Here is a 23,161-nt window from a genome sequence, read left to right on the forward strand (position 1 = left end):
GATGGTACACAAATTCTCAGAAGAGTGAAAGAGACAAATACTTCTACTATTCGTTTTAGTTATTGGCATAACCAAAGCCATATAAATGAAAATTTCCAGGCAGCTCATTCATGACCACAGATGCAAAAATCTTAAAAGAAACAATACTAGCAGTGGTTAAAAAAAAGATCAAATTAAATTTAATTCAAAAGTTAAAGGCTAGTTCAACACTCTAAAATTTATAAATGTAATTTACCACATTAAGGGATTCAAGAAGATGTGGGTAATAAATTTGATAAGGCAATAAATTTGATAAAATTCAATGTCAGTGTCATTCATGAAGAAAATTCTTAGCAAAATAGTGACGAATACTTCCTCAACTTGAAAGATTATCTGCAAATACCTACAGCACACATGATATTCAATAATGAAATATTAAAGGCATCTTCTTAAATATCAAGAGGAAAAGAGACAATGCTAACATTACTTCTATTAAACATACCAAAAATCTTTGCAGATTCAATAAGAAAAACAATGAAACAATATAAAGAAAATTGCTTTTTCCAAAGTACATATTATCTGCGTAGTAAATCTAAAAATAAAAATCTTCAGAAAGAGTGTTAGAATTTGGGATTTACATCCTTATTAAAAGCATTTTATGGAGTACATAAACAAAGAGGGCCATACCTAAAATGTTTAAAAGATTTTAAAGACACAATTTAATAGCAACACAAAGTGCAAGGAATAAATCAAAAGATTTGTAGTACCATTCTGAAGAAAATTTTATTAAAAATTGAAAAAGCATATATATGTTTTACATAAATATACTTTAATGTTAATATATATTTATATAATGTGGTATATCTTTTATTGTATATTTATTATATTTACAATTTAGGTAGTACAGCATATGTGCAGGGATAGAAAAGTGAACAAAGGAAACAAAGAGGAAACTCAGAGACTCCCCTTGTAACCCGAGTATTGACAGAGTTGCAATGTAAATCAGTGGGTAAAGGAGGTTCTATTTTAAAACAGTGGGACAACTAGTTATCTTTAAGGGAAAAAGTGAAAATTTACCCCTATCTGATACCATATCCTAAAATAATTTTTAGGTTAACGAAGTCTACTAGACTTTAGGTGGCAAAACAGGAATGGGTGATCGATGCTGATTGACAGTCTAGTTTTCATAATAAAGATGACCTTTGGTCTATCTGTTCCTTGAAGTTATAAAAAGGACTCTTAAGGAAGAGCAAAGTGAGAAATGAGCTCCCAGGCTGAGAGAACAAAATCTCAAACTCCCAGGTGTGAGCAGCGTGTTCCAGGAATGGACAAAACACTGAAATGGAAAGAGACAGACAAGAACGGCTGATTGGTCCTTTTCTACTTGTTTCCCCAGGTTTCTGGGCTTTGTCCTGGTGAGAACCAGTTACGTGCACAGGGAAGAAATATACACAATACATCTGCACTGACACTCATCAAAAACAAACACTTTTATTAGTTACAGCTCAACTATGCAAGAAGAAACCATAAACATTCTTTAGAAGCTTGACAGGTTCAAGTTACCTTTTCCTTTTTTTCTGAGATGTCTTGGTTCTGGTTGTTGGTGATTTTGTTGCCCTTATTATGTGTGTTAGGAATGACCTATGACCAAAAAAAAAAAGAAAGAGGTGGGAGAAAAAAGAATAAGTTCAAGTGCCAGCATCATTATAGGTATTACTGTGTTGTCATTGTTTTTCAATTTTAGTTATTTTATTGGTTCTATGACATTAGGATTATTTTGACATAATTATAAATGCACAAAATGTAATTTGCTCCAATTAAGTCCCTAGTGCTTATGCTTACCCTCCTCCTCTTCCCTGCCCCTGTTCCCTTTCCTCTGCTCTACTAATCTATGTATTTAAATTTAAAAAAAATTAGTGTCTTGTGCATATGCATAATGGTGAGATTGACTATGGTATATTCATATATGCACATTGGGAAGTCAGTCAGATTCATTCCACTGTTTATCCCTTATCCTGTCCCTCCTCCCTCTCCCTCAATCTCCTATTCCCCTGATCTTTCTTTTATTTTGATGGAATTTCCTACCCCCATCTTCTTCTTCTTTCCTTTCTTTCCTTTTTTCCCCTAACTTTAGACCAGCTTCCACATATCAGAAAAAAATATTTTCCCCTTCATTTTCTGAGTCTGGCTTATTTCACTTAGCATTATAGTCTCCAGTTCCATCCATTTACCAGTTGTTGCTATTGTTTTGTGGTGCTGGGGATACAACCTAGGGCCTTATGCACATTAGGCAAGTGCTCTTCTATTAAGCCACAACCCCAGTCCTTCTTACTCTACTTTTTAAACAACAAATACTTAATTAACTTCATGACTTCATCTATAAAGTACAGATATGAGAAGTGTAATTCTAAGCAAACAATAAGAGTTGGGAAATTTTTCAAGATACATAAACTCAAAATATTGTAATATATTATATATATATATATATATATATATAGACAGACAGACATAGATATCTAGATAGATATCATCAGGGAATAGAAATTAAAAAGTTTGTGTGCATGAATCTAGAAGGTAAGGATAAAGACGACTTCATTTCATTTTGCAAAATAAAATTTGAGTGCTGACCTAGGTGCTCAAAAAGGACCTAATATGTAGTTGCACTCAACAAATGTTTATAAATGAATGAAGTTCAATTTTATAAAAAATAAATTTAATTCTTAATGATGCCAACAACATAGACTACTTTTGACTCATTTCTTTTGGAAAACTATGAAACATCTTAGGAAAATATCATATTTTGGTTATTTTTTTTAAAACTCTTCAAACGGTTAATACCAAGTCTTGTCATGAAACCTGATGACAGACATGAAAATTTAGTAAAACCAAAAAACAAATCCACTTTCATGGAAAATTAAAGGAACTGTGGAACTGTCAATCTAGAGAAAATTAAAAACAAAACAGTCCACTTCCCTCTAAATGAAATTTAAGATTAAATTTTCTTCACTTTTACTATGCTAAAGAAATAAATCAATTCAGAATGAATGAAAAAGCCTCAGGAATATTTCATTTAAGAAAATAATAATAAATACTCATTAACATATGAGCAGACGCTATGATAGTTCTTAGTATTTATTTCTCTATTTAATGTACACAACAACCTGAATCAGAGAATGGCAGGTCTATAGATACTAATGGCTTGTCCTAAAACTTAAAATAAAACAAAGTTGGTCTATTTTTTTTTGAATAGAGGATAAATATTTCTACAAGCTCATTATTAGCAAAATTCAGATGACAAAATGCTCACCAAAAAGACAACTTTTAGAAAAACAGAAGACAGCATGTTTCTTGTGAAAGTAAAAATAAATATTTGCATATGATTAATATGTAAAATATGCATGTGCCCAAAAAACTAGGTACCATTATGGTAATAAGGAAATACAACTGGACCCTAGGAAGAAAGAAGAAAACACAAGATGAAAAACTTAAGGAGTTGAAGAGATAAACCCAATTTCAAAAGAATTTTTTTTTTTTTGGTGCTGGGGATCGAACTCAGGGCCTTGTGCTTACAAGGCAAGCACTCTACCAACTGAGCTATCTCCCCAGCAAGAATTTGTTTTGAAAAATGAAAAAAAAAAAAAAAGTGGTGCTACCATGAAAAGCAGTTACATTATTAAGTGAAAAAAGTTATCTTGGCATATAAACTTTCTGTGGAGGAGTACCATATAAATAATGGGTTCTGCTCTCAACTAAGCATTTGCCAAGTAAATTTAAATGCATACCGAAATTTTTCCAGGATACTGAAAATACAGCTGAGAATTTAGAGAGCAGCTTAAAAGGTAATGTGACCATGCTCCTGAAAAGCAGCTGAGAATGTACCCATAAGATCACCATTCAATTCATGGTGTTGTGAGAATTTTTATGTTACCATGGCACTTTTAGATATTGGGCTTTTAATGGGCACAACATTAGGAAATGACTTCTTTTAAAGTTTTGAGGAAAGTTCAAAATTTAATGCAAACTGGTCAAAATGATTAAGGTAGCTAGGCCAGTGGCACATGCCTGCAGACCCAGCTCCTCAGGAGGCTGAGACACAAGCATCACCTGAACCCAGGGGGTCAGGGACAGCCTGGGCAACAACACTGTGAGATTCCAAAAATTAAAAAAAAAATTTTTTTTTTAAATTAAAGCATTGCCTACATTTTGTAGTCCTGGATGATCTATACAACTTACACCCATAATTAAGCCAAAAGAATCACTTTGCCAAATATTAAACATGATTTGTTTCATTGCCTCACTCAACTGGTTGTGCTAAAACCAGGTTAAAAGGGGAACAAGTCATAGATAGAATAATTAACACCGTCCACTGGATGTACTTCCTTGGCTGGGACCACGGACGGTTCGATGTTAGACAAACGGAGTGCACAGTGTGGTAGCCTATTGCAGCACACAGGGGAGAAGAGACGTGAGCATGGCATGATGATGAAGAGGTATCCGCTTTTCCTTTTTTTGAATAGTTCAAAGATATTGCACTGTTCATGTCCTCCAAGCAAGAAATTTCCACTTCAGCTCAATAGCAAAGGCTGGATTGAAAACGTGGCCTTTTTTGGCTGACTCTATAACCTGTTTAAATGCTTTGAATATTTTTCAGCAGGGTACTCCGAATTGGCCACATAAATGTACAATTTGATTGACTCGTTTTTACTCAGAATTTGTTTCTTGGGAAATGAAATCTGGACAATTTTCCTATTGAATTCAGTTTCCAGAAATAAAAGTGATGGCCTCAATGACATTCTCAATAGCATAAGAGTTAAAAACTGAATTCCAAAAAGCCTCATTAAATTTCAGATTTTATGAAAATGAGAGGACTTTATTCAATTCACCCTCTCAGTTTAGATGGTGTAAGCACAGCACCAAGAAAGGAAGGCTGTGTACTGCAGTGCTGCACAGAGCTGCTGATGGGCGGAGGTTGCGGCCTGCTCCATGCAAGAAGATTCCCCATCACGGCCATCGACACTTTTATGTAAGAGTTCCAATTCCATACCAAATAAGTAATTAAGTACAGAAGAAAATGTTTAATGATTAAATACTGTCTTTTCTTTCTTTTTTCTTTCTTTTGGGGGAGGGTAGTGGTGGTGCTGGGGACTGAACCCACAGGCCTCTCCCATGTTCTACCACTGAGCTACACCTCTGGTCTTTTAAAATTTACCAAGGTCCAGACTGGCCTTAACTTATGATCCTCCTACCTCTACCTTTTCACACCTGACCTTCTTTATGTTCAAATCATTTTATAAACAGATTAACTGACTTAGAAAAGTGAAATAACTTGTCTCCTAGTTAGAAAAGATGGTAAATAAGGAACTGAGAAACTGAAAACAGGTCTGTTTGCCAACATAGCCTGTGATTAAAATCAAAGCTCACTATAATAACTCAAATTTGACCAGGAGACCAAAACTGGCAAGAAAAATGAAAATTGAAGTTAATGACTAAATTTGTATAAAGCAAATACTTTTTCTAAAAACTACTGTAGCTAAGTAACAATGAAAATATGTGTAAAAATATTTGGAGTAAAAGCTTGATTCAGAGAAGCAGAAGGTATTATTAACCTTTTGAAAACAGGAACTAAAACTTACTCTTGGAGTAGATGATAAACTCTGAACCACGAACACCACAGGGTTGCCTGCGTTCTTAATGGCCTCAACGGCTTCACTGTGCGAGGCGTTCTGCAAATCTACTCCAGACACCTGAAACACAAGTAATTTATTCCAACTGGAAAGGCATTTGATAGTGTTGGTAGGTTAATTCGGTGTTCGTGTAAGTTGAGAACAGTCAGAGTCTATTGAGTTAGACAGACCACAACCAGAAAAAAATAAGATTGGCCCATAAAATGCTTTGCTTTTTTTAGGAAAATAACATTTTGACTTCAGGAAAATTAATATGACAAGTACATTATTAACAACAGCCCTGGTTGAATATAATGATCCAAAATTGGCAGTGCATAATGCATAATTAATTCCCTTTGTGTGGCAATTGTGGAATAAGTTATTATGTATAATAGATCTTTAAGTTCTTACCCTGTCATTAGCACAGTACAAAATTCTGGGGGTGGGGAGATGGTGGGGAATCTCTCTCTGGACTTTTATTATCTTTCCATTAAACTGACAGGAATATTTTAAATGAATTGCCTATTATAACAATTGAGAAGTTGAATATTTTTCAAATTGTGTTAAAATAGAAGTACCCTAACACCTCTAGGTTCTATGTTCAATAAATTTGGGTAACTATAAAGGGTTCCTTATTATAGAAAGTCGGAAAACCTAACTTGTTAACATGGTCTGCACAGCTCCAAGAACACTGTATTAAGCAAACATACTTAACACTATCAATGTTAACATTGTAAAGGAGGAAACTTTTGGGCATTTTCTTCACTACCATATCATTAGGGTGTTTAAAAAATGTATTTTACAAGCACAAATACAGATTGAACATTCCTCATCCAAAAATTCAAAATTTGGAAAACTCCATACCTCACCTCATGCGGCAGGTTTCAGATTACAAGTGTACTAAAAATACTACATAAAAATTATCTTCAGGCTTTGTGTATGAGGTAAATATGGAACATAAGTGATTTTTGTGTTTAGATTTGGATCCCATTCTCAAGATAGTGCAGCATGTATATGCAAATATTCCAAAACCTGAAAAAATCCAAAACCAAAACACTTCTGATCTCAAGCATTTCAGATGAGGAACACTCAATCTCCATAACCCCAAATTTGTATACACAGAGCAGCTTTATGCAATTCTTTGATTTAGTCCTCATGATGATGTCATTAGGTTTGAATTCTCAATTCCATTTTATTTGGAAACTAAGAATAAGGCAGGACTAATAATTAATCCAACTTTGACCCACGACCTACAGGGCCCTTTGCATTCTATCAGAAAACATAAATCCAAGGACAGGCAGATTCTGGGACTAGAGATACCAATTAATGTATCTTTCAATAAACCCAGTACAAAGAAAACCACATTCCAATCTCAGTGCTTTGATGTGCCTTTAAAATTTGACCCCTCTAAAGCCCACCACATGTGGACCACGGATCCACTCTCTCCTTGATGGAGCCTTCAACTTTACACGGTGGACTTCTTTCTCCAGGCAAGCACACATATTCCACTGACACACAATTATAAACTTTAGAGCTCATTAAAGACTTGAGAGAAGCATAATGCTCACCATCTGCCCAATTCTATATAGAGCTCTTTTTTAAACTGTCGTTTTCAATCAGCAGAGGGTTTTTGTTTTATCATTTTATTTGTTCTTCTCTACACTTGAGAAACTCATAAATTGCAATACAACATACGAACTAAGGCATATAAATAGAACACACCAATTATATACACATGTACCAACACATGAAGAAAGGTCTTCTGGCAATGATTCTTTTACTGTCTCAAAATAGGTTTCTAACAAAAAAACAATATTTTAGCATCTTTACCTCCAGAATTTTATCTCCAGTTTTAAGTGCATTTGTTTTTCCTGCTGGACTGTCTTCTAGAACTTGTTTGATGAATATACCTTTAAGTTCCTCTCCATTCTTCAGGCGTTTTATAACTGTTTGTCCACCAACAATACTGATACCAAGGGACACATTGGGTTCTCTAAAAATCTCAACGCTACAAAAAAAGAAAAATAAAATCCACTCAGGAACGAGGTAATTTGTTGCACTGTAAACATTCAATTTGTGCCATATTTTTGTGACTTGTTTTATAAAAATAAATTTTCTAAATATATTTTTACAAATGTTATAGAAACTGCACCTAGTTCTAAAATTACAAGATGCTATCAATCTATGACATGTGAAAGTTTATTTTCTAAAATAGATAGATCTCTAAAATAATAAAAAAGCTCCTGAGGTTTAGAGAAGATTGGAGCCAGGTCTCAGAGCTTCCACCTCCTATTATAATGTTTTCTGTGATTAGTCCACTTATGTCCATAACATTAGCAGAGGATAGACTGAGAAAATAAAAGATGGGTTAAAACATCAAGAAAGTCATACATGTCATTTTAGTAAAAAGGTCAAACTTTCAGAATAAAATAAACTTATCTCTGAGAGGTTCACAGCACAAACTGCTATTCTAAATCAGAAGGTTAACCCTGAGGTTCTTTAAAAATAGCACAGATTTTATCTGCTCCTAAGGCCAGAAAGTTTTATCTTTCTACCACCAAGTCATTTTTAAAAGAACATATGGAATAAAATTTGCTCCTGTAAATATGATGAATTTTGCTCAAACTATAGAGACATGGCCAGTAATTAACTCATATAAAAGTGTGACTCAAAAAACAGCTCCTAAGAGTTTTTAAGACAAAACTCAGAATTCAATTGTAAGAAGAGAACAGACGGGCTGGGCGGCAGTAGAAGAATTAATAACGCATAAAGAATGGAGAAAGCAGCTAAGGAAAACTTTATTATCTTAAAACACAGCTCTGGTGAGTACTTAAAACAACAACCATAACCAAGGGAAGATGAGTTTACACATTCTGTTAGCTCAAACAAGACACAAACTTGAACTCCCCACCAGGGGAGGAAGGGAGAGAAACCAACAGCTGTGGGTCGCTTCTATTTACAAAAAAGCAGCTTCACTACATCTGAGGCACTGCCACCTGACCCACTGAATGTGAGGCAGAAATAAAGTACATTAAGTCCACAAATGAATATTCTACTTCCTCTAAAAAAAATCAAAGATTTTCCTAATATTGATCTTTTATTCTGGCTAAAAATCACTAAATAAGACAAAATGAAACTAAACTTTAGACCAGCTTACATGTGAATTAACTACAATCATACAATCATTAGAGTGTGGCTAAATAATGCTCTATTAAGATAGAGGAACACACTCCTATTTAGAATGCCAGTGTCACCCACGTACATTCTTGGTGGACCCCAGTGGCTGAAGTTTGGTGTTTCTTCTCCTTCACCTTCTTCTCTCTCAGGTAACTCACTAAGGGGAAGAAAGGAAAAAATACACACAACTTACAAAACATGTTCTTAAAGGTTCTTGGAAAGTTTTTAAATTGCATGAGTTATAGACTTCTGTTTTAGTCAGCTTTTTTATGTTATGACTAAAAGATCTGACCAGAACAATTGTAGAGCAGGAAAAGTCTATCTGGGGGCTCATGGTTTCAGAGGTCTCCATCCTTAGGAGGCTGCCTCCACTCCTCGGGTTTGAGGTGAGGCAGAACATCATGGCAGAAGAGTGTGGCAGAGGGAAGCAGTTCACATGGTGATCAGATAGCAGAGAGAGATTCCACTCACCAGATGCAAAATATATAACCCAAAGCCCCACCCACAATACCCAGCCATACCCTATCTGCCTTCAGTTAATCCCTATGGGGGGATTAATTCACCGATTGAGTTAAGACTCTCACACCCCAATCATTTCTCCTCTGAACCTTATAGCATTGTCACATGTGAGCCTTTGGGGGACATCTCACATCCAAACCATAACAACTGCGATCTGGTTCTTAATATTTAAGCTGTGTATGTGTGTCCTATGGGGGAATTGAATCCAAGGCTTCACAAATGGTAGGGAAGTGCTCCACCACTGAGTAATGCCTCCAGTTATTTTTGAGACAGGGTCCTGCTAAGTTGCCCAGTCTGACCTCAAAATTTGTGATCCTCCTGCTTCAGCCTCCCGTGTAGGCAGGATTACAGGCATGTACCATCATGCCCAGCCTTTTTAAGCTTTTAGAATAGTCATGTCAATAAATATGCAAAACAATTGTTTTAACTTTCAACATGACAAAGCCTCACACATGAGAAAACCATAGGATGATTACTGGTGACAATCTACACGCGATTTTCCTTAAAAAAAAAAAAAAAAAAAAAAAAAAAAAAAAAAAAAAAAAAAACTCATTTGTAGTCTCACATTTGTTTATCAATAGGTAAAATATTTGTCAAAACTTGGTATGGCAAGGGATAGGGGTTATTGATGGAAAAGCAGCATGAAAGGGACTACTGGAGCTCTGGTAAAGTCCTATTCTCAGTTTGGAAGCTGGTTATCGCTGGTTATATGGATACATTCACTTTTCTGTATACATGTGATACCTTAAAACATATATTTAAATAATAAATTTTTTCATTCACTTAAAAAAGACCCAACTAGGTACTGAACGACAAGTCAAGCAGATTGCCCAATTTAAATAGACGTAACGGGTAAACATACCTCTTTCACTTAACCTTTGTAAATCATTCTAACCTTAAATAATTCCCAGATTTTGTATTTCATGAATATTGTGTAGTTTACAGAGAAATTTGGTAATTAAAATTACATAGTAAAATTATCTAATTTGATGCTCACGTACTCCCACCTACCACTATCATATTTTCATCTGCCAAGTTATGTCAGTACTGAACTGCTGAACTGGATAACGCAAAATGCTGAACTACAGAGTGATTGGTTATAACAGAAATGTGATCTAAAAGGGTAAAAATATTATCTGAAGAAGAGTCAAGAGTCCCAAGTTCAAGTCTGACCTGTACCATTAAATGGGTGTTGTGACTTTAGACTGTTAAATAAAATAAGGACTGATATCATAAATAATGTTGATCTACACAAAAATATAGGCACTATCTCTTCTATTTCATTTTCATAAAAACCCTCTAAAAGAAGCAGAGATTAACAGATTATGTTATTTTACACATGAGGAACCGAGACTTAGAAAATGTTCAGGACCTTTACGCCATGTACAAACAGAGAAACAACATGTATCCCATTTGTTTACAATAAAAAAAAAAAAAAAGAAAAGAAAATGTTCAGAAGTACCACATAATCTCACAACCTCTGGACAAATATCCAAATCTCTCTTTCGGCATCTATTGTCAATACTCCAGTTTTCTCTGAACTTTCAAGTCCTGTAAAAATTGGCAACGCACTACGTTCCTGTTGCTATGTAGACTTTTTAGGAAATAATAGCCATAAGGCCATGTAGAAAGAAGCTGAAATGATATAGACAATTCACACATCAGTTGTGGGATCATTATGCCTCAGTCAATTCTGGTTCTTTCTTACCTTAGCCAGTCTAATTTTCATAAATTAAAGGTCATAACATTTGGGGGTTGGAGGGGAACACCTTGAAAGACACTTGCCAGTTACTTATCTATTATCTTTTTTTCCCTTCTTCCTTACAGATATAATCTCTCCTTTATTCCAGGTGACACCATGCCCAGCCTGGGAAAACAGCATGGTTTCTGAATTCCTTCAACTAAGGGAGCCCTGAGCCATGCCCTGGTAAGCATGTGGAAGTGGAAATCTGTCAACGAGGTTTCCAGGAAAGCTCACTAGAGAGGGAGGATTGGCTGGCAAGAGCCTTCTGCTCTGTGCCTTCCCTTCCTCTTGTCTAGATGGCAGAGGTCCTGGTGGGGAAGTGATGATCTTCAGATCCTAGAACAAAGAGGACTAATTCCATGTGGTAAGGACAGTGGAGGAACGAGGAAGGAAAAAGAAAGAGTTGAAGACACTTTTCTGTCCTTTTTACATGAAAAAAAAAAAAAAAATATGAAGCCTCTGCTGAAGCCACACTATGTGAGTTTTTTCTTTATGAGCAGTTGACTACAATTCTAAACAACAAATGTAGGTGAACTGTAACTGGTCCCATCACATGATTGTTCCTTGCATGTACATATATGTGTATATATCCATTGGACAGTCATAATCATGGCACAAACTTTCATATTTTGATGATCTTCTCTTAACAGTAACAGAGTAAATGAGATATGATTAACATTTAACTGAAGCTCACCCAATATTCATTTCCATTATAATTTTTTTTCACTTGAATTCATAGAAAATATTCCCAACTAACCATAAATACATCATTTTTTATTTAGTAGTATCTTAGTTAATGGCATTGATATAATTTAATGTATATCCCATTCCAATATATAAGACATTTAGATTATGTCCTGTTTTTTGGATTATGGACATTACTGTAAAGAATATCTTCATATTATGCTGTATTCTAGAATTGAATTCTCCTCATCTTAGTTTGCAGTAGTATTTTAAGAATTGGAAATTATCACCTGACACAGTGGCTTATACCTAAATCCCAGCCGCTTGGGTAGCTGAGGCAGGAGGATTGCAAGTTCACAGCCCATCTCAGCAATTCAGCGAGGCTTAAACAACTTTATTTTGAGACAATATTGTCTCAAAATAAAATATAAAAAGAGTTGGGGAAGCAGCTCAGTGGTGAAGTGCTCCTAGGTTAGGAAGGAAGGAAGGAAGGAAGGAATGAAGAACGTTTTTATAGCACGTTTTTATGTGACACTTTGCAGATCCTCTTTCTTTCTTTTCTGCACAAGGAAAGTGGGTGGGCTTGGATGTATATTTTGATATGCTCCAGTTCTACAGCTACAATTCTATGGTTTATAGAAGTAGTCCCATTTTTAATTCTTACGTGAGATCCAACTATTAACACTAAGTACAAGAGAAATTGAAGAATCAAATATATCTAATTTGAAGAGTAATTGGACTACACCAAAAGTAATAAACTATGTTCCAAACTCTTTCACTTTGGCATGTCTCCTAAGGAATCAAATCCATGATTATTTGTCACCGTGTATTCCTCTGAGGACTGCCGGGGACCTCTCTCTCACATTAGGACACTGAACCTGGCAGTACCTTTCCTGTGATGCTGGCCTGTTTCTGCTGAGTGAAAAAGCCACCAGGTTCCTCAAAATAGTTGGGTTTTTCTGCATCTTCATTCCCTTCAGAGATGAGTTATGCATAAAGAACAACTTTTTATGAAGCTTCTATCTAAAACTCTGGGCAAAGATCATGAGTTGCAGAACAGTGAAATGCACATCAGCAAAGTCCAATGCCAATACAAAAACAACCGTGACACCACAGTTCCTGAGGTTTGTCCTCGGATGCTCTCCCTTGCCATGTGGCATCCCAAGGCCCACCCACCGCACTATCCATCACACCTTGGTGTCTCCTCTGCCTATAAACAAACCTCTCATCTCCTGCCCTCTCATTGTGTGTGATCTGCAGCCCTCTTTGACAGTTCTGGTTCTTGCTAAGGATTCCACACTCAAGTGGGTGATTCTCTCACTCCCTGGGAACCAGAAAAGAGGGTCAATATTTTTCTAATCCTTCCTATCACCAGCCTTTACCGTCTATCCTTGTTTCAAAAGCTTTTCTCTACCACCATACCTCTCCTTTTAACATCCACTTTACTAGAACCCCAACATTCTTAGTAAATCACCTCTCTCCTAAATGACAGAAAAAAAATATCTATATATAGTCATTGGACAAGAATCTTGGATTCCTTCCCCAAGTTATTGTAAATACCCATATTTGTACCTTCCTTTTGACCATGGCTCCTTTCTGGGTGGAGGAGATAAGCTTCCTTTCATCCAGTTCTCACAGGTGAATCGCTCCTGGTATGCAATACCATCCCCTCCTGGCACTATCTTCAAGGACTCTGTTTAATCACTCCTTTCTAGCATCTAGATATTCATTTGCTAGACCTTCCCCCAAACAAAATGCTCTCAAGTTTCACTTATATATTTATGTATAAATACATGTAGTAATACTTAATGAACATGCACTTAAATATGTTTGTAGTTATAGATGTATAAAACCTACTACTTGCCTTTATCTATGTAACATGGATTTGATCGGTATCTTCTCATGACAAGGATTCTTAAAACAATCTGCTCTTATAATGTCCAATTTCCAACCTTCTGTTCCATTCTGAACCCATTACTCACTGATGTACACTTAACTGAAACTGCTCTATGCTTACCAAGGGCATCCATGTGGCCATCCCCTGAAAACTTCTCTGTCTGCCTTGACCTCTCTGTAGACTGTGACCACATTCTGTGGTGATCCTTTTATTAAAATGCTCTTGGTTTCAAATTCCACCACAAGATCATCAATTTCCTTCTACCTTTTATTCACTCTGCCTTATTCTTTCCTTCCTCCAATTATGTCTTAAATCCTACTGTTTTGCAGGACTCTGATCTGGGCCCTTTGCTCTTACAGGCTGAGCTTCCCCCCTGGATGACCATTCAAATCTCATCTATGCTTGACCTTGTGGCCGATTATACATATCAGGACAGATGTCTATATTAATCCCCAGACTAATGTGTCTAATGGTCTTCATTTCACTTTGTGCTCCTATGGATATTTCTACCTGCGATGTGTCCCACAGTGAACTCATCATTTTCCCCTCCAACCATGAGCTCCTATAATCTTATATCACAGAATTAATGTCCCACTACCCATCTAGTTTCCTACTCTAGAACATAAGCCATCCTCACTACTTCCTCCTACTCATAATGTATTACAAGTTCCCACTTCCTATAGATTCTTTAACTTTTAAATCCATCACCTCAATTTGTCCTCAGTGTATTTGCCTGGGCTGCTAACATGAACTCTGAATTAATCTTCATTCTACAAGAAACTATTCTTTGTAATCCTTCGTGTGCACAAAAATATAAAATTATATGCATGGCCCAATTTTGAGTACTATGTGAAATTTCATAGTAAGTGTCTAATATAGTAGACTTAGTCATAATTTTTATTTTATTTTCAAAGTGTTGCACCACCATCATGCATTTTCTAGAAATTACAACACACACACACACACACATACACACACACAAATCCAGAAATGAAAAACAGGAGAAAACCCTATTTTGTAACACGAGAACAAGAAGAAATGATATCGTACCATGCATCCGTGGCATATCTGGAAGACAGCATTCCTGGGTATACCGAGGTCTTTGAAATAACTCGAGTCCTCGGAAGTTGGTATAAATGTAAATCTTCTTGCTCCTTTCTTTGAGTCACAGCAGGAAGAGCAGTGAGCATACGAGGACCTTGGACATCATCTGGAATCATCATGCCTGAAGAGCAAATCCAGATAACAGGAAATGTAAGACATAGTCATTTATCCTCCAGGCATTCAACAAGCAGCTGGGGCACCCACTATGGGTAGGTATGACTTCAGCTAGGAAATGTTAAACAAGATGTAATGTCAGATGGTCATTAAGGACTAAGGTAAAAAATGCAAGCACTGCGGAGTAGAAAAAGGTAACAGTTTAAATGTGGTTTCACTCAAAAATATATATAATTATATTTTAGCAATAGTATTACTTTATCAAAAGAACTCCCTATGAGAGTTTCCTAATTTTCTTACTGCATTTTTTCCCTTATCAATATAAGTTGTCCCAATAAAGGTACTCTGACATTTCACTTAAAAAAAAAAAAAAATCACTCCATGGAATAACAAATAAGAACATTTACATTTTTAAAAGGACTTTGCTTGTAAATAAAACCATTTCAGAATTCTTTCACATCTGTCACCTTATTTAGTTCTCACATTGAACTAAAAGTTAGGGAGAAAAGACACCATCAACTGTTTTATAGGGATGGGTAAACTCAGGTTCAGGAATTATTGTCATTTTTTACCTGGTGTATCAAAATTACATGGTATATAGGTGACCAAAATTTATTTAAACATTTACAACAAAAATATTTTGCCAAATTCTTATTAATTTTGTTTTCTTCTTAGGATGGTTGACATAATAAGCTTGGGATGTGCTGCTGGGAAGAGAGGAATAGCTTTGGAGCTTAGTTCTTATATTCTTCCCCAGGTCTAGGCATTATATTGTAGAAGTTCCACATGAACTTAAAAAAATTAGAGAAGTTGTGATTTTCTCCTTACATTTGCCCAAATAAACTAGAGGGAGCTTCTTTCCTCTCACCACAACAGAACATATGTTGATATACCAGGTAAGGTGAGTACACCCTGTAAAGACAAGAGTATATGTCAGTCTGTATCGACTGTCTACACACATCCTCACAGGCAACCATATGAAGATAATGCACAAGGTACCAAATGTATGTGGGATTCAACACAGTGATTTTCCATGGAGAGGGAATCAGGATGCAATTTAATGGTTTTATTGTATTTAAACACGTACCCACACGGAGAACTGGGAGGGATCTGGGGGTAAGAAGTTGAGAGGAGCCAGAGAAGAGGTAGAAAAAGTTTTTTTCACATGGACTAGAAAAAATTTGGAAGGATACAAACCAATCATGAATGCCTCTGCAGACAATTTTTGTGTCTATTTTGTGCTGATCTGCATGATCTCATTGTTCTCTCGTCTAACCCCAAATATCTTCAAAGGGGTCCCCTCCCCACTCTGTATCTACTTACATTGCTTTTGAGTTCCCTCACCACCCGTACCACGGCACACACAGATGTGCTATGGCCTGCCCATGCCACAGTGTAAGCTCCAGGAACAAACATCACTTTGTTCACAATTCCACCCACAGGATTCCTATACAGAAACCACCCAGCAAGTACCTCTGTATGAGTAAGTGTGACGCTGGTTTAATAAATGAAAATTGAGTTTTTAAATTAAAAAAAAAAGGTGAATATACTATTTTCCTAAGTAGAAAGCAAATCAAAAAAGTTCAGAACTAATGTTATTATTAGCATGGATAACAGTTATTTGCATCACTCTGACCATTCTACAGAACATGTGTATCTTTTATAACCTTGAAAAGTGGTTACGAAACTTCTGATTAAACACCTTCTATGATCTGGGAATGCTACTTATTCAAACAACATTAATAGGAAGCCTAAAATAGCTCTGTTTATTCAAACAATGCAAATACAGACTAAAATCTACATACAAAGCACTTTGTAAGGCATTTGCAAATCTTACAGAAACCTAAGGAATTATCTGTTGTTCTCTATTTTCTTCTAGAAGGCACAGTAATTAAGATAAGAAAGCAGCGCGGTTCAGAGTCAAGTATGCAAAACGTGGTGCAGACTTTTGTACAAGGCAGGCAATGGAGAATCTAGAAGGGCCCAGCTACAGGGAGCCTTAGTGCCTGGGGAGGACCCTCATGACATGTTAGCTCAGGAGTATTACCCTGGGGTTTATGGCACAGACGCACAGGATGCATAGAGAAAAAGTTTTCCCTGCAAAATATCTCTTTGAAACTTTTGTTCTCTTAAGAAATTTTAAAACATTTCAAATTATGTGGTTAAAGTGTTAACTGAAAGCTCAAATACAAGGAAGATGATAAAATACTATTTTACAGGAATGGTGGGATAGTCAGCTTTTTGTCACCGTGACAAAATACCTGAGAAAATTAACTAAAGGAGCAAAGATTTATTTGGACTCACGGTTTCAGTCCATGGTTGACTGAGTCCAGTGCTACGGGCCAGTCATGAGGCAGAGAATCATGACAGAGAGGGCATGGTGAAGTTGCTCACTTCAAGAGGACAAGTCCAAAGGCACACCCCTAAGGACCCATTCCTTTCAACTAGGTCTCATCTCCGGTTTCCATCTCCTACCAACAGCCCATTCAGCAATGTGTCCAACACTGGATTAACCAATGAGATTAATTAATCAATGAGATTAATCAAAGAGATTGAATCTCAAAATTCAATCACTTCCCAAGAGTTCCACTTCTGAGAATCATTCCCCAGGGGGACCAAGTCCTCAACACACGAGCTTTTTTGGGATATTCCTGGTCCAAACCATAACCCTAGGATAATAATAATAAACAGCTGAAGAAAAAATATTTAACCTTGAAAACAAAGTTGAACAAACAGCGAAGATGGTAAGAAATCATGAACAGAATCTCCAAGAACTATGGGATATCATGAAAAGGCCAAATTGAAGTATTACTGGGATTGAGGAAGGCTTAGAGAAACAAACCAAAGGAATGAACAATCTATTCAATGAAATAATATCAGAAAATTTCCCAAATCTGAAGAATGAAATGGAAAATCAAGTTCAAGAGGCTTATAGGACTCCAAATACACAAAATTACAATAGACCCACACCAAGGCACATTATAATGAAAATACCTAACATACAAAATAAAGACAGAATTTTAAAGGCTGTGAGAGAAAAGAACCAGATTACATTCAGGGGGAAACCAATACAGATATCAGTGGATTTTTCAATCCAGACCCTAAAAGCTAGAAGGGCCTGGAACAACATTTTTCAAGCCCTGAAAGAAAATGGATGCCAACCAAGAATCTTATACCCAGCAAAACTTACCTTCAAATTTGACGATGAAATAAATCCTTCCATGATAAACAAAAGCTAAAAGAATTTACAAAAAGAAAGCCAGCATTACAGAACATTCTCAGCAAAATATTCCATGAGGAAGAGATGAAAAACAAAGAAGCAAATCAGCAAAGGGAGGAATTATCCTAAAGGAATTGTTAAATAAAGGAGGAACCAAGTTATGTCAAAAAAATAAATAAATAAAATTTAAAAATGAACCAAATGACTGGGAATACAAATCATATCTCAATAATAACCCTGAATGTTAATGGCCTGAATTCATCAATCAAAAGACATAGACTGGCAGATTGGATTAAAAGAAAGATCCAACAATATGTTGCCTGCAAGAGACTCACCTCATAGAAAGAGATACCCATAGACTAAAGGTGAAAGGATGGGGAAAAACATACCATACACATGGACTCAGCAAAAAAGCTGGGGTATTCATCCTCATTTCAGATAATGTGGACTTCAAGCCAAAGTTAGTCAGAAAGGATAAAGAAGGACATTTCATACTGCTTAAGGAAAACATAAATCAGCAAGATATAACAATCATAAACATCTATGCCCCAAACAGTGGCTCATCCATGTATGTCAAACAAATCCTTCTCAATTTCAGAAACCAAATAGACCATGATACAATAATACTAGGTGATTTTAACACGCCTCTCTCACCACTGGACAGATCTTCCAAACAAAAATTGAACAAAGAAACCATAGATCTCAATCAATAATTTAGACTTAACGGACATTTATAGAATATACCATCCAACCAAGAGCGAATACACTTTCTTCTCAGCAGCACATGGATCTTTCTCTAAAATAGACCATATATTATGCCACAAAGCTAATGTTAGCAAATACAAGAAGATAGACACACTACCTTGTATTCTATCAGATCATAATGGATTGAAATTAGAAATAAATGAAAGAGTAAAAAACAGAAACTACTCCAACACCTGGAGATGAAACAATATGCTATTATATGATGAATGGATAACAGAAGATATTAGGAAGGAAATTAAAAAATTCTTAGAGGTAAATGAGAACAAAGAAACATCATATCAAAATCTCTGGGACACTATGAAAGCAGTACTTAGAGGAAAATTTATTTCATGGAGCGCATTCAATAAAAGAAGTAAAACTCAACAAATAAACGACCTAACACTACAGCTCAAAGCCTTAGAAAAAGAAGAACAGACCAACACCAAAAGTAGTAGAAGACAGGAAATAGTTAAACTCAGAGCTGAAATCAACAAAATTGAAACAAAAGAAACAATACAAAAAATTGACAAAATAAATAGTTGGTTCTTCGAAAAAATAAACAAAATCGATAAACCTTTAGCCACACTAACAAAGAGAAGACGAGAGAAAACCCAAATCACTAAAATTCGGAATGAAAAGGAAATATCACAACAGACACGACTGAAATACAAAACATAATTAGAAGCTATTTTGAAAATCTATACTCCAACAAAATAGAAAATCTCGAAGACATCAACAGGTTTCTAGAGACATATGAATTGCCTAAACTGAATTAGGAGGACATACACAATTTAAATAGACCAATTTCAAGTAATGAAATAGAAGAAGTCATCAAAAGCCTACCAACAAAGAAAAGTCCAGGACCAGATGGATTCTCAGCCAAGTTCCACAAAACCTTCAAAGAAGAGCTCATTCTAATACTTCTCAAAGTATTCCATAAAATAGAAGAGGAGGGAACTCTCCCAAACTCATTCTATGAAGCCAATATTACCCTGATACCTAAACCAGACAGAGACACATCAAGGAAAGAAAATTTCACACCAATATCCTTAATGAACATCAACGCAAAAATTCTCAACAAAATTTTAGCAAATCGCATACAAAAACATATTAAAAAGATAGTGCACCATGATCAAGTGTGTTTCATCCCAGGGATGCAAGGTTGGTTCAACATCAGGAAATCAATAAATGTAATTCACCATATCAACAGACTTAAAGTCAAGAATCACATGATTATTTCAATAGATGCAGAAAAAGCATTTGATAAAATACAGCACCCCTTCATGCTCAAAACACTAGAAAAAATAGGGATAGTGGGAACATTCCTTAACATTGTAAAGGCCATCTATGCTAAGCCCATGACCAATATCATTCTAAATGGTGAAAAACTGAAAGCATTCCCCCTAAAAACTGGAACAAGGCAGGGATGCCCTCTTTCACCACTTCTATTCAATATCATCCTTGAAACTCTAGCCAGAGCAAGTAGACAGACCAAAGAAATTAAAGGGATACGAATTGGAAAAGAAGAATTCAAACTATCCCTATTTGCTGATGATATGATTATATACTTAGAGGAACCAGGAAATTCCACCAGAAAACTTTTAGAACTCATAAGTGAATTCAGTAAGGTAACAGGTTACAAGATCAATGCTCATAAATCCAATGCATTTTTATACATAAGTGATGAATCTTTCTCTTTCTCTTCAGAAAGAGAAGTTAGGAAAACTACCCCATTCACAATAGCCTCGAAAAAAATAAAATACTTGGGAATCAATCTCACAAAAGAGGTGAAAGACCTCTATAATGAGAACTACAGAACACTAAAGAAAGAAATTAAAGAAAACCTTAGTAGATGGAAAGATCTCCCATGTTCTTGGATAGGAAGAATTAATATTGTCAAAATGGCCATACTACCAAAAGTGCTATATAGATTCAATGCAATTCCAATTAAAATCCCAATGACGTACCTTACAGAAATAGAGCAATCAATCATGAAATTCATCTGGAAGAATAAGAAACCCAGAATAGCTAAAGCAATCCTTAGCAGAAAGAGCGAAGCAGGGGGTATTGCAATACCACATCTTCAACTCTACCACAAAGCAATAGTAACAAAAGCGGCATGGTATTGGTACCAAAATAGAAAGGTAGATCAATGGTACAGAATAGAGGACACAGACACAAACCCAAATAAATACAATTTCCTCATACTAGACAAAGGGGTCAAAAATATGCAATGGAGAAAAGATAGCCTCTTCAACAAATGGTGCTGGGAAAATTGGAAATCCATATGCAACAGAACGAAACTAAACCCATATCTCTCACGGCGCACAAAACTAAACTCAAAATGGATTAAGGACCTCGGAATCAGACCAGAGACCCTGCAGATTATAGAAGAAAAAGTAGGTCCAGATCTTCAACATGTCGGCTTAGGACCAGACTTCCTCAACAGGACTCCCATAGCACAAGAAATAAAAACAAGAATCAATAACTGGGATAGATTCAAACTAAAAAGCTTTCTCTCAGCAAAGGAAACTATCAGCAATGTGACGAAAGAGCCTACAGAGTGGGAGAAAATCTTTGCCAATCATACTTCAGATAGAGCACTAATCTCCAGAATCTATAAAGAACTCAAAAAAACTCTACACCAAGAATGCAAATAACCCAATCGACAAATGGGCTAAGGAAATGAACAGACACTTCATAGAAGAAGATCTACAAGCAATCAACAAACATATGGAAAAATGTTCAACATCTCTAGTAATAAGAGAAATGCAAATCAAAACCACCCTAAGATTCCATCTCACTCCAATTAGCATGGTGATTATCAAGAATACAAGCAACAACAGGTGTTGGCGAGGATGTGGGGAGAAAGGTACATTTATACATTGCTGGTGGGGTTGCAAATTAGTGCAGCCACTCTGGAAAGCAGTGTGGAGATTCCTCAGAAAACTTGGAATGGAACCACCATTTGACCCAGCTATCCCACTCCTTGGCCTATACCCAAAGGACTTAAAGTCAGCATACTACAGAGATACAGCCACATCAAGGTTCATAGCTGCTCAATTCACAATAGCCAGACTGTGGAACCAACCTAGATGCCCTTCAGTTGATGAATGGATAAAGAAACTGTGATATATATATATATATATATATATATATATATATATATATATACACATACATATATATAAAATGGAATATTACTCAGCCATAAAGAATGATAAAATTATGGCATTTGCAGGCAAATGGATGAAATAGGAGAATATCATGCTAAGTGAGATAAGCCAATCTCAAAAAACCAAAGGACGAATGATCTCGCTGATAAGTGGATGATGACACATAATGGGGGGTGGGAGGGGTTAGTGTTAGGGTTAGAGTTAGAGTTAGGGAGGGGGGCAAGAATGGAGGAAGGACTGTATAGAGGGAAAAGAGGGGTGGGAGGGGTGGGGGGAAGGGATAGAATGAATCAAACAACATTACCCTATGTAAATTTATGATTACACAAATGGTATGCCTTTATTCCATGTACAAACAGAGAAACAACATGTATCCCATTTGTTTACAATAAAAATAAATAAATAAATAAATAAATAAATAAATTCAAACAGGAAAAAAAAAAAAAAAAGAAAGAAAGATTCAGGGTGCTCTCACTTCTTGGGATACCAGAATACCAGTCAGGGCCCGCTTCTCCTTCCTGGGTGAAGTCTGTGTTACTACCTTTAAAAAAAATCTACTCTATAAAAAATAATAATAATAATAATAAATAGCACGGCTTTGACCTGAATGATAATAAATTGAACCTCCTTCTTAAAATTATAGACATGTAGTATTTGTTTTGCAAACTTGCTGTGGATTTTAAAAAATTCCTGGTAGAACTTAAGCGAGAAGATGTGATATGGTCTAATGTAGCTTCTATACTTCGTTTCTTTTGAGAAGACACAAACCTGAAGTATTACTTCTATGGCTAATAGGGGAACAGTCAAAGCAACAAAAAATAACTCTCAATAACCACAACATCAATGTGTATGTCATTCATTCTTGTTTTCAAACACTCCCTCAAAAAATGTTCACAGAGCACACACGCTACCTGCCAGGTACTAGTCTCAGCACTAGTGACAGCATAGTACACAAAACTGACCAAGTTCCCACTTCTGGGAGCTAACAGTCTAGTGGCGAGAGACACAAAACAAACACATGGCATGATGTCAGAGGTAGCTCTGTTCCAGTAAGAACAATCAAGTAATATAGGGAGACACAAAAAAGGGGTTATTTTAGATGGAGTGGTTGGGCACCCGGATGGAGATGAGGAACCACTT

General features: G+C 36.0%; 1 protein-coding gene across 1 annotated transcript in view; it reads right to left on the bottom strand.

Annotated features, from left to right (window-relative positions):
• Patj (PATJ crumbs cell polarity complex component) overlaps positions 1–23,161 on the bottom strand; it is a 357,561-nt gene that overhangs the window by 213,088 nt on the left and 121,312 nt on the right. The window contains 5 exon segments of the mRNA XM_047564312.1: positions 1,543–1,620; positions 5,613–5,723; positions 7,473–7,650; positions 8,905–8,976; positions 14,714–14,888. Coding sequence (XP_047420268.1) covers positions 1,543–1,620; positions 5,613–5,723; positions 7,473–7,650; positions 8,905–8,976; positions 14,714–14,888 — 614 coding nt within the window.

Source organism: Sciurus carolinensis, chromosome 1 (genome assembly GCF_902686445.1).
Source record: "Sciurus carolinensis chromosome 1, mSciCar1.2, whole genome shotgun sequence".
In the NCBI taxonomy this organism is placed as follows: domain Eukaryota; kingdom Metazoa; phylum Chordata; class Mammalia; order Rodentia; family Sciuridae; genus Sciurus; species Sciurus carolinensis.